At 48.9% G+C, this 11,804-nt stretch overlaps 1 protein-coding gene across 3 annotated transcripts in view; it reads left to right on the top strand.

Moving 5' to 3' along the window:
* Window positions 1–505: 505 nt before the first annotated feature.
* Window positions 506–11,804, top strand: part of CRTC3 (CREB regulated transcription coactivator 3) — an 84,493-nt gene continuing 73,194 nt past the window's right edge. For all 3 annotated transcript variants that reach the window (XM_004617573.2, XM_004617572.2, XM_055142721.1), the window contains exon 1: window positions 506–825. In XM_004617573.2, the coding sequence (XP_004617630.1) occupies window positions 694–825 (132 nt within the window). In that variant the 5' untranslated portion in view covers window positions 506–693. The remainder of the gene's footprint in view (window positions 826–11,804) is intronic.

Genomic DNA, 11,804 nt, shown 5'->3' with positions numbered 1-11,804 from the left:
CTTGGGGGTACCGGGCGCCGAGGGAGGCGATGGGGGTGGCACGTCCTTTCCAAAATGGTAGCGTAGGGGCCGGAGCGACAGTACAGCGGGGCGGGCGTTCGCCCTGCACGGCCGAGCCGGGCCGGGGCTCAGGCGGCCCACACGGTGCCCCAGCGCCGCCGGGTGTGGCCCCCGGACACGCAAACAGACAGAAAAGGGCCGGCGCGAGAGCGCAGCGAGGCACTGCCGCTGCGACCCCCGGCACCGCACAGGGTCCCCGAGCACAGCCAGGCGTGATCCCTGAGCCCAGAGCCAGGAGTCAGCTCCCGAGCATCCACCCCAAAAAAAACCAAAACCAAAACCAGAACCCCGCCCCCACCCCCCGAAACTGAACAACAAAATGGTAGCGTAGAGCCCAGCGCCCGGCACTGCGGGGCAGCGGAACCGGCGGCGGCGGGCGCGCGCGGAGGGCGGGGCCGGCGCGCGGGGGCGGACCTGGGCGCGCTCCCGGCCGGGCGGGCAGGCGGGCGCGCGCGCGCGGGCGCTGCGGCCGCGGCGGCTCCTCAGCCGTAGTAGCGCCGGAGGACGGGCTTCGGGCTCCCGGCTCCGGGCTTCGGGCGGCGGCCGGGCGGGCGCGCGCGGACCAGCCGAGTGGGCCGAGACGCCAGGCCCCGCGGCCGCCTCTCGCTCGGCGCCCGGCGCCCGGCCCGCGCCATGGCCGCGTCGCCGGGCTCCGGCAGCGCCAACCCGCGGAAGTTCAGTGAGAAGATCGCGCTGCACACGCAGCGGCAGGCCGAGGAGACGCGGGCCTTCGAGCAGCTCATGACCGACCTCACCCTGTCGCGGGTGAGGGCCGGGCCGGCGCGGGCGGGCCCCGCGCGGCGGGTGAGAGGTCGCGGGCCCGGGCGGCTGCCGTGGCCGCTCGCCTCAGCAGCGTCACGGGGCAGCGGGGGAGCGCCCCGAGGGGGGCCACCTGAGGGGGAGGCCTGAGAGAGGCGGGCTTGAGGGGGCAACCTGAGGGGAAGCGGCCTGAGGGGTGCGACCTGAAGGGGCCGACCTGAGGGAGCGACCTGAGGGGGGAGGCCTGAGGGGCCGCTTGAGGGGGCAACCTGAGGGGAGCTCTGAAGGGGGCGGCCTGAGGGAGCGCCCTGAAGGGGGAGGTTCTGAGGAGGGTGGCCCGAGAGGGGCGACCTGAGGGGGCGGCGGGCGCGCGGGAGGAAATTGTCCCGAACCCGGAGGTGGCTGCGGCCCAGCCCGCGGGGCCGCCGAGCGCAGGCCACGGCGGGTTCGGGGACCAGGGCCCGGACCCCCCATCGCCAGCCTCCCTCACAGGCAGCTCCGGCGAGTGGCGCGCGCCGCGGGGACAGGGGGTCCGAGTCGCCACGCGCACGCCCGGCGGGATGGAGAAGCCGGACACCCCCGCTTCCACCCCAGTGCTGACCTTGAAGGACCGGGCGAAGATGGGGGGGGGGCACCTGCAGATGCTGGGCCGGGGTCTCCCCGTATCCCCAAACTGCAGCCGCGTCGGGGGAAACTTCTTGAATCTGTCGCCAGACTTTCATGGCCGGGATTTCACCAAGGAGCACAATTTTCGTGTTTGTGTTTTTAAGTTTGCGTCGGAAATGGAGGGATTTGAAATCGGTCTAAAACCCGGACGCCGCCTCCACGGGACAGTCTGCTTAGTTGCTGCGGAGTGGCGGCCCCGTCCAGTTGGCACCATGCCCTGTCGGGTCCCCACCTCCCCACGCAGAGACTGGTCATCACCTGTCCTGTTGTCCCAGAGTGAAGTTAAGGGGATTGGGGGTGGGGGGTGTTTCTTGTATTTTTCTGTCACATGGAGAAAATTAGAGACCAAGAAGGTGGAGAGTTGCAAGAGAAAAACATTTCTCTTGCCCTGAGCTTGCAGCTCTCTTCTGACTCGCATTGAAATTTGTGGTTTCTGTGAGGCATCCGGGTATACAGGCCGAGGATCACTGGGGTGGGTAGAGTGCCCGGGCGAAAGCTAGATTTATGCTGAGGGCTTGTGCTGTTATGTGTTCCACACATAAATATGTAGGAAGCCGTAAACAACACACACACACACACACGTACTATGTACTCTAGAGTTGATCCAGCCTGATGTGCAATTCCCAGGAGTAATGAGCTTTCGAAGCAGCTTTTTTCTTCCCATAGATTTTTCACTTAAATAAATTTGATTCGGTCAGAGAGACAGTACAACCTTGCATGTGGCCAAGCTGGGTTTGATCCCAGCACCCCATATGATCCCCTGAGCACCACTGAGTGTGCCCCCCCCAAAAAAAGTAAATGAGTTTGATGGGCTGGAGAGATAGTTCAGAGGTTAATATGCATCTCTTGCTTAGAGCTTATTTTGGGTTGATTCCTAGCATCACATGGTCCCTGGAGCAAAGAGCCAGGAATAACCCTGGAGCACTGGTGGTATGACCCAAACTCCCAAATAAATAAGTTTGTTACTCAAATATGTCTGAACATAAATGTTCATATTTGCATAGAGCCATTAACTACAACACATGCACAAAATAAGTTCAGATTTACAAGTAAAATGACTTCAAGTAAATGACATTCATTTATCGAGCATTTAATAAAAATGCTCCTTTGGTAAACTGAATGGGTTCTTTCTGTGTGAATATAGCATTCACCTCTGAAATGCCGATTCTCTTGAGTTTATGAAGGAAGCCATGGCTCCTGCTCCATTTTTGTTTGTGGTTGGGGCCACACCAGCAATGCTCAGGGCTTACTCCTTATTCTGTGCTCAGGGATTGCTTCTGGCTGTGCTTGGGGATCTTATGCAATGCTCAGTATCTAACCCTGGTTGACTGCATGCCAGGTCAAGTGCCTTGACCCTTGAACTGTCTTTCCAGTCCCAAAATCACTATTTGACCACCATCTTTCTCTATTCTGATTGCTGAAAAAGTACCATGCCACTTTTTTAAAGTTTAAGAAATCTAGGTACAGCACATCATTTACATCTTAATTCTGCCTGTTGTCGTCTCTGCCCACTGCAAGTAAAATAATAGTGCAGGCTTTATTATGTTCATAAACCCAGAGGCAAATGCTGAATTTCCTTAGTAACTTTTTTATTTTAAGACTTCAAGGGTTATTTTCTTAATAAAATCCCCAAACCAAAGTCATGCAAAGCTCACTTATAGATCTCTAGGCATATAACTGTTAACCTTCAAAGGGACAAAGATTCCTGATGGAAAATGGTCACCTTGTTCATTATTGGTAACCAGATAGATGGCAGTTACACTGCCTGCCTATGGCTATCATGCATCGTGATGGGGCTGATGAGACTTAATCAGTCTTTCTCTTTCTGAGCCAGTGTTGGCCTCCCACATCCTCTCTACAAATCAGTCTTCAGAGTTGGTTTTGCCCAGTAGGCGAGAAGAACTAGATTTGGACACTTTCACTTGAGATTTAAAGGTTTAGGCTTGTCAGGAATAGTAGTAGGGAAATTTTGTGAAGAGAATGTTAGAATTGGGTCAGGATTTTACCTGGTATGGTGAAGAGAGGGAATAAAGTGAAGGTCTAGGAGCTTTTCCTTTGTTCACTAATTTGTCAGTACTTGAGAGCCCATGTGATTAATGTGTGTATTGGGAGGGGACTGAAGACATGGTATTCTGCTCCAAAGAGCTTATTAATTTACTCTGCAAATTGGTGTGTGCCAGGGGTAAGGAGGGACACTGGGGATACAGTAGTGAATAAGCAAAACAGTCTCTTAGTTTTTAGGATTTAAGGGGAAAGACATTGATTTGACGTGAAAGGAGTATTTTGATGATTAGGAAAGAGGAAGTAGATGGTATGATGAGGTATCATCCCTCTCCTAGAGGCCTAAGGAATGGTGGAGTGGAGAAGGCAAGGGAGGTAAATGTTTGTATGCTGAGCACACAGGTTTTAGACACAGGGATCAGGGGGTTGTGCTGTTTGTAAGGGAATGGGAAGGTGCTTTGAATTAAGAGCAGGTGTCACAGGAATCAGATTGTAGACAGAGGATTTGGGACTTGATCCTCAGGACAATGGAGCCATTGACGGGGTTGCACTTGGGGAGATTTGTATTTGTCTCTAAGTCCAAAATGGTGGTAAGAAGGATTGGAGGTGACAGAGAAACTATGTGAAGGTTCTAACAGCCTGGAGATGTGATGTGGTGGTATAGGGAGACAGGTAAAAAGGTTGGTACTGTTTAGAAAGGAAGGACCAGACCTTGTGAATGGGGGAGGTCATTGAGGGAACATTTGAGGATGGTCCTAACTTTCATTTATTTATTTTTTGGTTTGGGGTCACACATGGTGATACTCAGGGGTTTCTCTGTGGTTCTGCACTCAGGAATTACTCCTGGAAATGCTTGGGGGACTATATGGAATGCTGCATATTGTTCTGGGGTTGATAGTGTGCAAGGCAAGCGCCCTCCCCACTGTACTATTGCTCTGTTCCCAGGGACGATCTTTTACACTTGAGCCATTTTAGGTGGGAGCAGTTGGAGCTGTGTTTGTAGTGCCTATGGGGCTTGTAATTGACAGGACTGCAGATGGTGGTTTATATGTATCTGGAGCTCCAGAGGGAAGTGTAGGCTAGTTATGTAAATCTGGACATCTTTGGTGTGTAGCTGGGGGGAGTCGATTTAACTGCTTAGGTATTGTTTCTAGAAGAGATGTTGCAAATTGGTTACCTAATTTCTAACTTACATGGGTTTATTTGGGGTGGTGGTGGGAGGGGAGAGCAAGTGTTTTTTTTCAAAAACAAAAATGAATGGCCAGGGCAGGAGTGATAGTACAGCGGGTAGGGCATCTGCCTTGCATGTGCCGATCTGGGATCTATCCCTGGCATCCCATATGGTCCCTCAAGCCCCACTAGGAGTCATCCCTGACTGCAGAGCCAGGAGTCAGCCCTGAGCACCACCCGGTATGGCCCAAAAGCAAACAAGAAGTATCGCCAACAATGAATATTGTGATCTTTCATTCAAATCTAGACTCTGGAACCAGAGACAGAGTTCAGCAGTTTGCAGTGCATGCTTTGCATGCAAGAAGCCATGATTTGATCCCTGGTACCTCATGGTTCTACAGCAACATCAGGAGCATCTTACCAGGCCCTCATACTGCTTATGGTCCCAAGCAACACCAGCAGCAACCCCTGATCACTGAACCAGCAGTGTGCCAGAGCATTGCTGGGTGTGGCCCTCCAAAATAAAACATATTTAGGCTGGCCTTCGGGGTCTGCTCTCAGTAGTGTTTAGGGTTTACTTCAGACTCTGCTTGGGGACACACCTGGCAGAGATTGGGGATCTACAGTATTGAGATTGGCTGTGTGCAAGGCGAGTGCCTTAACCCCTGTAGATAACCTTCTGCCCAGACTCTGGCTTCTTTTGAAAAAATGAGACCATCTAATAATTCTCACCTCATCTCTAGTCATTTGCCTGGAGCTCTGAATAGAGTGGTTGCTCCTACTGGGTAGGGCATGCGTGTATTCTGATTTTTACTCAGTCCTCACCACTCCCTATAGTGTTCCTCACAGCAAATTCTGCCCATTTTGCTTATTGCTTATTTTCCGTGCTTGGCACCTGTAGGCATTTGAGTTTGTGACCCCTGCTAAGTGAATCATGAAGAGGGCCTAAGAGAAGCTCCAACAGCTCCACCATTCAAAGGGGAGGTAGAGGAGGAACCAGCAGAGAGGACTAAAGAGCAAGTAGTGAGGTAGGATTATTAAGAGAAGGGAATGCCTACCAGTTGAGCCCATGCTACTGTTTGGGTTTGACAAGAGAAGGCCATGTCCTCCAGTTTATCATGTGAAGGTCATTGTGAACGTTGGTGAGAGCCAGTGTTTTCACAGGGTGTTGTGAGACATTGAGATCTGCAGGGAAAGAAATGAAGCTTGCTTTGAGTACTTGCTAAAACGTTCAGTTTTGTTGTTGGTTTTGTTTTTTGGGTCGCACCTGGTAGTGCTCTGATGCTACTCCTATCTCTCCTTGTGAGTTGGCTTACAGTAGTGCTTGGGGGACTATGTAGTTCCAGGGACGGAACCTAGGCCTCCTGTGTGAAAAGCAAGCAGTCAGTCGGTGGAGCTGTTTTTCAGACTTCAGAACATTCCGCCTTGAAGGTTAACTAGTTATATTGCAACTCCACAGGACAAATTCAGAACACGAATCTGGAAATGTAAAGTTGGCTAAAATACTTGGGAATTAGTATTATTTTCATATTAAAGGAAACATTAGTTAGTTATGGGATACTGAGGTCTCTGAGAGAGGAGAAGGAAATTAGAAAGATTAGGTTCAGTCTAAATACTGATTGTTCTGTCTTCACCAGGCATGGTGCTGGTCGTTTTCATGCATCCTCTCATGTAGTTCTCTCAGAGACCCTACAGATCTGTAGCTAGAAAGTTTCTTATTTTGCAGACCAGCAAACTGAGGCTGAGAGGTAAGTTTGCACAGTAGAGTCTGGGGATTGGGATTTGACTATGGCCCTCCCATTGAATGTCTCCTTACTCAGCTCTTTGCTCCCTTTTCTCTTTTTCCACATTTGTAATGGCAGCACTTGTTGAAAACACTTTGCTTCCTCCATTGAATTTCTATGACATGTTTGTTAGAAATCAATTGGCCATACGTGTATGGGTCTATTTTTGGACTCTTTTGTTCTGTTGATCTATACTTCTCTCACTTTTTACAATAACACCTGCTTGAATTACTATGACTTTTTATTGTCTTAAAATGAGGCATCTCCAGTCTTGTAACTTTTCTCTTCTTATATTTTTACTCATTAAAATTTTTTCTCCCTTTGTTGTTGTTATAGTTGAGGGTCACACACAGTCCTGGCTGTGGTGCTTGCCAGAGCTTGTACCTTTTTTGATACTTACACAGAGCTGTCTGTGATAGAGCCAAAAACTGCTTCTAGTGCTGGGGATCACAGACACCAGAATTGCTAGTATCATTCTCCATGCATATGGGGAACCAGGGATTTGAACTCATAACCATAATATGCTTGCAAGGCAGTTACTCAAAGCCACTGCACTATTTCTCTGTGGGCAACTTTCTTTGTCTTTTTTTGTTTGTTTTTGGGCCACATCTGGCAATGCTCTTGGAATCACTCCTGGTGGCTCAGGGAACCATATGGGATGTGGGGGATGCAAGGCAAGTGCCCTATTGACTGTATTATACTCCAGGCCTCTAGAGCAACTTTCTCTTTTAAAAAATTATTTTAGGGGCCAAAGAAATAGTACAAGTGGTAAGGCATTTGTTTTGTATCTCACTGATCCTGGTTTGAATCTCTGGTACCACCTATGATGCCCTGAACATGACCAGGAATCACACCTGAGCATAGAGTGAAGAATTACCTGAACACCATTGGGTGTAGCCCCTAAATATAATTAATAATAAACTGTCACTGTCATTGTCATCCCGTTGTTCATCGATTTGCTCGTGTATCGAATATGCCATGGGTAGCTTGCCAGTCTCTTCGAGCAGGCAGGATACTCTCGGTAGCTTGCTGGGCTCTCCAAGAGGGGCAGAGGAATCGAACCCGGGTCGGCCGAGTGCAAGGCGAATGCCCTACCCACTGCGCTATTGCTCCAGCCCAAAATTAATAATAAAGTAAAAGAAGAAAAAGTTGATTTTAACTACTTTAGTTTTCACATATTCAAGATTTTAGAATTATCTTGCCAATTTCTTTCTCTTTTTTTCTTTTTTGGTTTTTTTGGGTCACACCTGGCAATGCTCAGGAATTACTCCTGGCTCTGCACTCAGGAATTATTCCTGGCCGTGCTCAGGGGGCCATATGGGATGCCAGGGATTGAACCCGGATTGGCTGTGTGCAAAGCAAACGCCCTACCTGTTGTACTATTGCTCCAGCCCCAATCTTGCCAATTTTTATAAAAAGTCTTGCTGGGATTTTGTTTTGTGATTGTGTTAAGTATTTAAGACTTTTTTTTTCCTTTTTAAGACTTTCAAAAAGAAATTAGTGATACTTGGAACCCGTTTCTTGGAAACACTGGTGGAAATCCCACTAACATGTTGACCCAGGTTACTTGATGAGGTGAATGTGGAGGATGGATGGGATGGTAAGTGGTAGCTCATCTCAGGCCAGACTGAAGAAATAGTAGGATACTATATCTCTGACCCCAGTAATATTTTGAGAAGTTGTCCAGAGCATTGCATTATACATTCCACATAATCTCTGTTCTCTGCCTCAATCCTTAGGTATCTTTATTGTTTTTTGTCATTTGTAGTGGTGTTGTGTGTGTGGGGGGGTCTTTTCTGGTGGTGCTCAGGACCTTGTGTCAGGGATTGAACACAGGCCTCCTGCATGATAGCCCATAACCCTATCTGTTGTTTTTTTTGGGACATCTGTTAGTACTTAGGTCTTACTTCTGTCTCTATACTCAGGGATCACTTCTGGCAGTCCCAGGAGACCCTATGTGGTGCTGGTGATTGAGTTAGGGTTGGCTGCATTAAAGGCAAGTGCCTGGGGGCTAGAGCAATAGTACAGTGGGTAGGGCGTTTGCCTTGCACGCGGCCGACCGGGTTCAAATCCCAGCATCCCGTATGGTCCCCTGAGCACCGCCAGGAGTAATTCCTGAGTGTAGAACCAGGAGTAACCCCTGTGCATTGCTGGTTGTGACCCAAAAAGCAATAATAATAAATAATAATAATAATAATAATAATAAGGCAAGTGCCTTAATTCCTATACCATCTCTCCAGCTCTTATGCCCAGCCCACTCCGAGCTGGCTCTTCATCACATTATACAGTCTTTGTGAAGCTGAAGTAGACAGAAAAATTTGGGCAGCCACATGGGGGCTCCAGGTAACAAGCTCAGGTCTCTTGGTTTCAATTCCAGAGCTCTTCTGCTATAGTGCTTTGAAGGCACACCGAGCTAGATTTAGAAAATAACTTATAGGGCCTGGCAGTAGCTCAGAGGACTAGAGTGCATCTCGGTATGTGGGAGCCGCAGGGATCACATGTTCCCCTGAGCACTGTTGGGAGAAACACCTGAGCACTAAGACAGAAGCATCTTCTGACAACTGCCTGTTGTGACCTCAAAACTGAAAGAAAAATAACTTAGAGTGTAGCTTGTTGAAGCGCCAAGGCTTTTGGGGAGTAAGAGTGGACATCCTTGTTATAGTATCTCTGAAGGCAAGGAACTGTGACTAGTACCCATCTTAGTGTGCCAGTGCCTCTCAGAGTTCTAACTACGTGCATTTGAGTTCTAATGTGAGTGAGTAAATGGATATATTGATGGGGAAATCAGTATATAGGGGGAAATCAATATATAGGGGGAGAAATCAAGGAGGCTGAAAAGCAGGTTTAGAAAACTTTTAATGCTAGAAGGACCAGAGCAATAGTACAGTGGGGATGGCATTCGTTTTGCACGTGGCCGAAACTGGGATTTCATCCCAGCATCCCGTATTGTGCACCCAGCACCACCAGGCATAATTCTTTAGTGCAGAGCCAGGAGGATCTGGCCCAAACCCCCCCCAAATTTTTTTTTTTAAGGCTAGAGAGTCAAATGCTTCTGGTGGGTGTTTTGAGAAGGTTAAGATCGAAGGTGTGACTATTCTTTAAGTTTTTTTTAATTGTTTGCAGTCCTGGGGGGTCAAACCCTGGACCTCATGCATGCAAGACATGTCTACCACTGCATAACACCCCTGGCCTGAGTCTTTTTCTTATAGCAGCTGATAGACTGAAAAAGGTCATCATGTTCTTCTTCTCTTTTTTGACTCTCAGGTCTGGGTTTGGATTATGGATTATATTACTATCTACCAGAATAGTAGACTGTAGCACTGTTGTCCCATTCATCGATTTGCTCGAGTGGGCACCAGTAACGTCTCCATTTTAGACTTGTTGTTATTGTTTTTGGCATATCGAATACACCATGGGTAGCCTGCCAGGCTCTGTCGTGTGGGCAGGATATTCTTGGTAGCTTGCCGGGCTCTCTGAGAGGGACAGGAATTGAACCTAGGTTGGCCATGTACAAGGCAAATGCCCTACCTGCTGTGCTATCGCTCCAGTATACCAGAATAGTATGTTTGAGAAATTAAATACTGTGATTAGGAAGAATCTAAGATTGCAAAGGTTTTTTTTTTTTCTTCTTTTTGGGTTATACCCGGTGATGCACAGGGGTGACTCCTGGCTCTGCACTCAGTAATTACCCCTGGTGGTGCTCAGGGGATCATATAGGATGCTGGGAATAGAAGCCGGGTCAGCCACTTGCAAGCCAAATGCCCTTCCTGCTGTGCTATCACTACAGCCCCCCTTTTTTAAAAATTTTTTTATATATTTTATTTTCATAAAAGTAGTTCAGAGTAGTTCATTACAGATAATATTCAGACACCAATCCTACCACCGAGCACCTTCCCACCACAATAAGAGGAAACTGTGTGAAGGTTCTAGAATTTCTTTCTGGAGACATTTAAGCCAGTAGATAAGAGAATACAAGCAAGTATGTTAAACCCAGTGGAGGTCCGGAGCAGTAGTACAGTGGGGGAGGGCATTTGCTTTGCATGCAGCCAACCTGGGTTTGATCCCCGGAACCCCATATGGTCCCCCGAGCACTGCCAGGAGTAACTCCTAAGTGCAAAGCCAGGAGGAACCCCTGAGCATCGGTGGGTGTGACCCAAAAAGAAGCAAAAAAAAAAAAGAAAAAGCAAACCAAACAAATGTGTGCTACTTTTGGTACGTAAGTGGGCTACAGTATAAGAGATTGTGCAGCTGCGAATGTGGCCATGTGCTCCAGGAAATTATGTGGTGCTCTCTTCCGGGAGCTTTAGTTTATAGTCTCTGGGTCTTGGCCGCTGATGAGATTACATGGCACTGGGGGCAGTTTGTGGGTGTGACTACCAAGCTACTGGAAAACTGGGGAGCTGGGGGTGGAGGCACAGTCCCGATCTGAGCAGGCTTGGATATCTGTCTCGGGTCCCACATACCTGGGTTTCTCTGCCGGTTCCTTCTTGGGTGTGGCCTTGAGCATGGCGGCGGTTGGGTTCTGGAGGTTTTCGGCTGCTGGGGTTCTACTTTGGGTGGGGAGGAAAACTCAACCTGACCCCCTCCAAAATGCCCTAGTGAAGACAGCTTGGCATGGGGTCAGGACATTCTCAAGGTTTTGTATTTAAAACAAATTTTGGGGGGAATGTATGTCTATACCAGGCGATGCCCAGGGGTTACTCCTGGCTCTGCACTCAGGAATCACTCCTGGTGGTGCTCAAGGGACCATATGGGGACCAAGAGATGGACCCCAGTGTATCTACATGGAAGGCAAGTGTCTTACCTGCTATACTATCTCTCTGGCCCCAGGTTTTCTGTTATTTTAAAACTTCCAAATGAGTTGGAGAGAAAGCTCATACTGTATGTACTGGAGCACATACTTTACTAGCCAGGAAAAACTTAACAGAAAAAAGGCATTTTAGAATGAGTGATTTTTTTTTTAATCTGCTAATCATTCTCTCTCTCTCTCTCTCTCTCTCTCTCTCTCTCTCTTTTTTGCTTTTTGAGTCACACCCAGCAATGCTCAGGGGTTACTCCTGGCTCTGCACTCAGGAATTACTCCTGGCAGTACTTGGGGGACCATATGGGATGCTGGGGATTGAACCTGGGTCGGTTGTGTGCAAGGCAAATGCCCTACCCGCTGTACTATAGGTCAGGTCCCTCATTCTCTTTATTTTTTTTTCTTTTTGGGTCACACCCAGCAATGCACAGGGGTCACTCCTGGCTCTGCACTCAGGAATTACCCCCTGGCAGTGCTCAGGGGACCATATGGGATGCTGGGAATTGAACCCAGGTCAGCCGAGTGCAAGGCAAATGCCCTATCCGCTCCAGCCCGTCATTCTC

Source organism: Sorex araneus, chromosome 6, assembly GCF_027595985.1.
Source record: "Sorex araneus isolate mSorAra2 chromosome 6, mSorAra2.pri, whole genome shotgun sequence".
In the NCBI taxonomy this organism is placed as follows: Eukaryota; Metazoa; Chordata; class Mammalia; order Eulipotyphla; family Soricidae; genus Sorex; species Sorex araneus.
The sequence above is the reverse complement of the archived record's forward strand: the minus strand, read 5'-3'. Positions and strand labels throughout refer to the sequence as shown.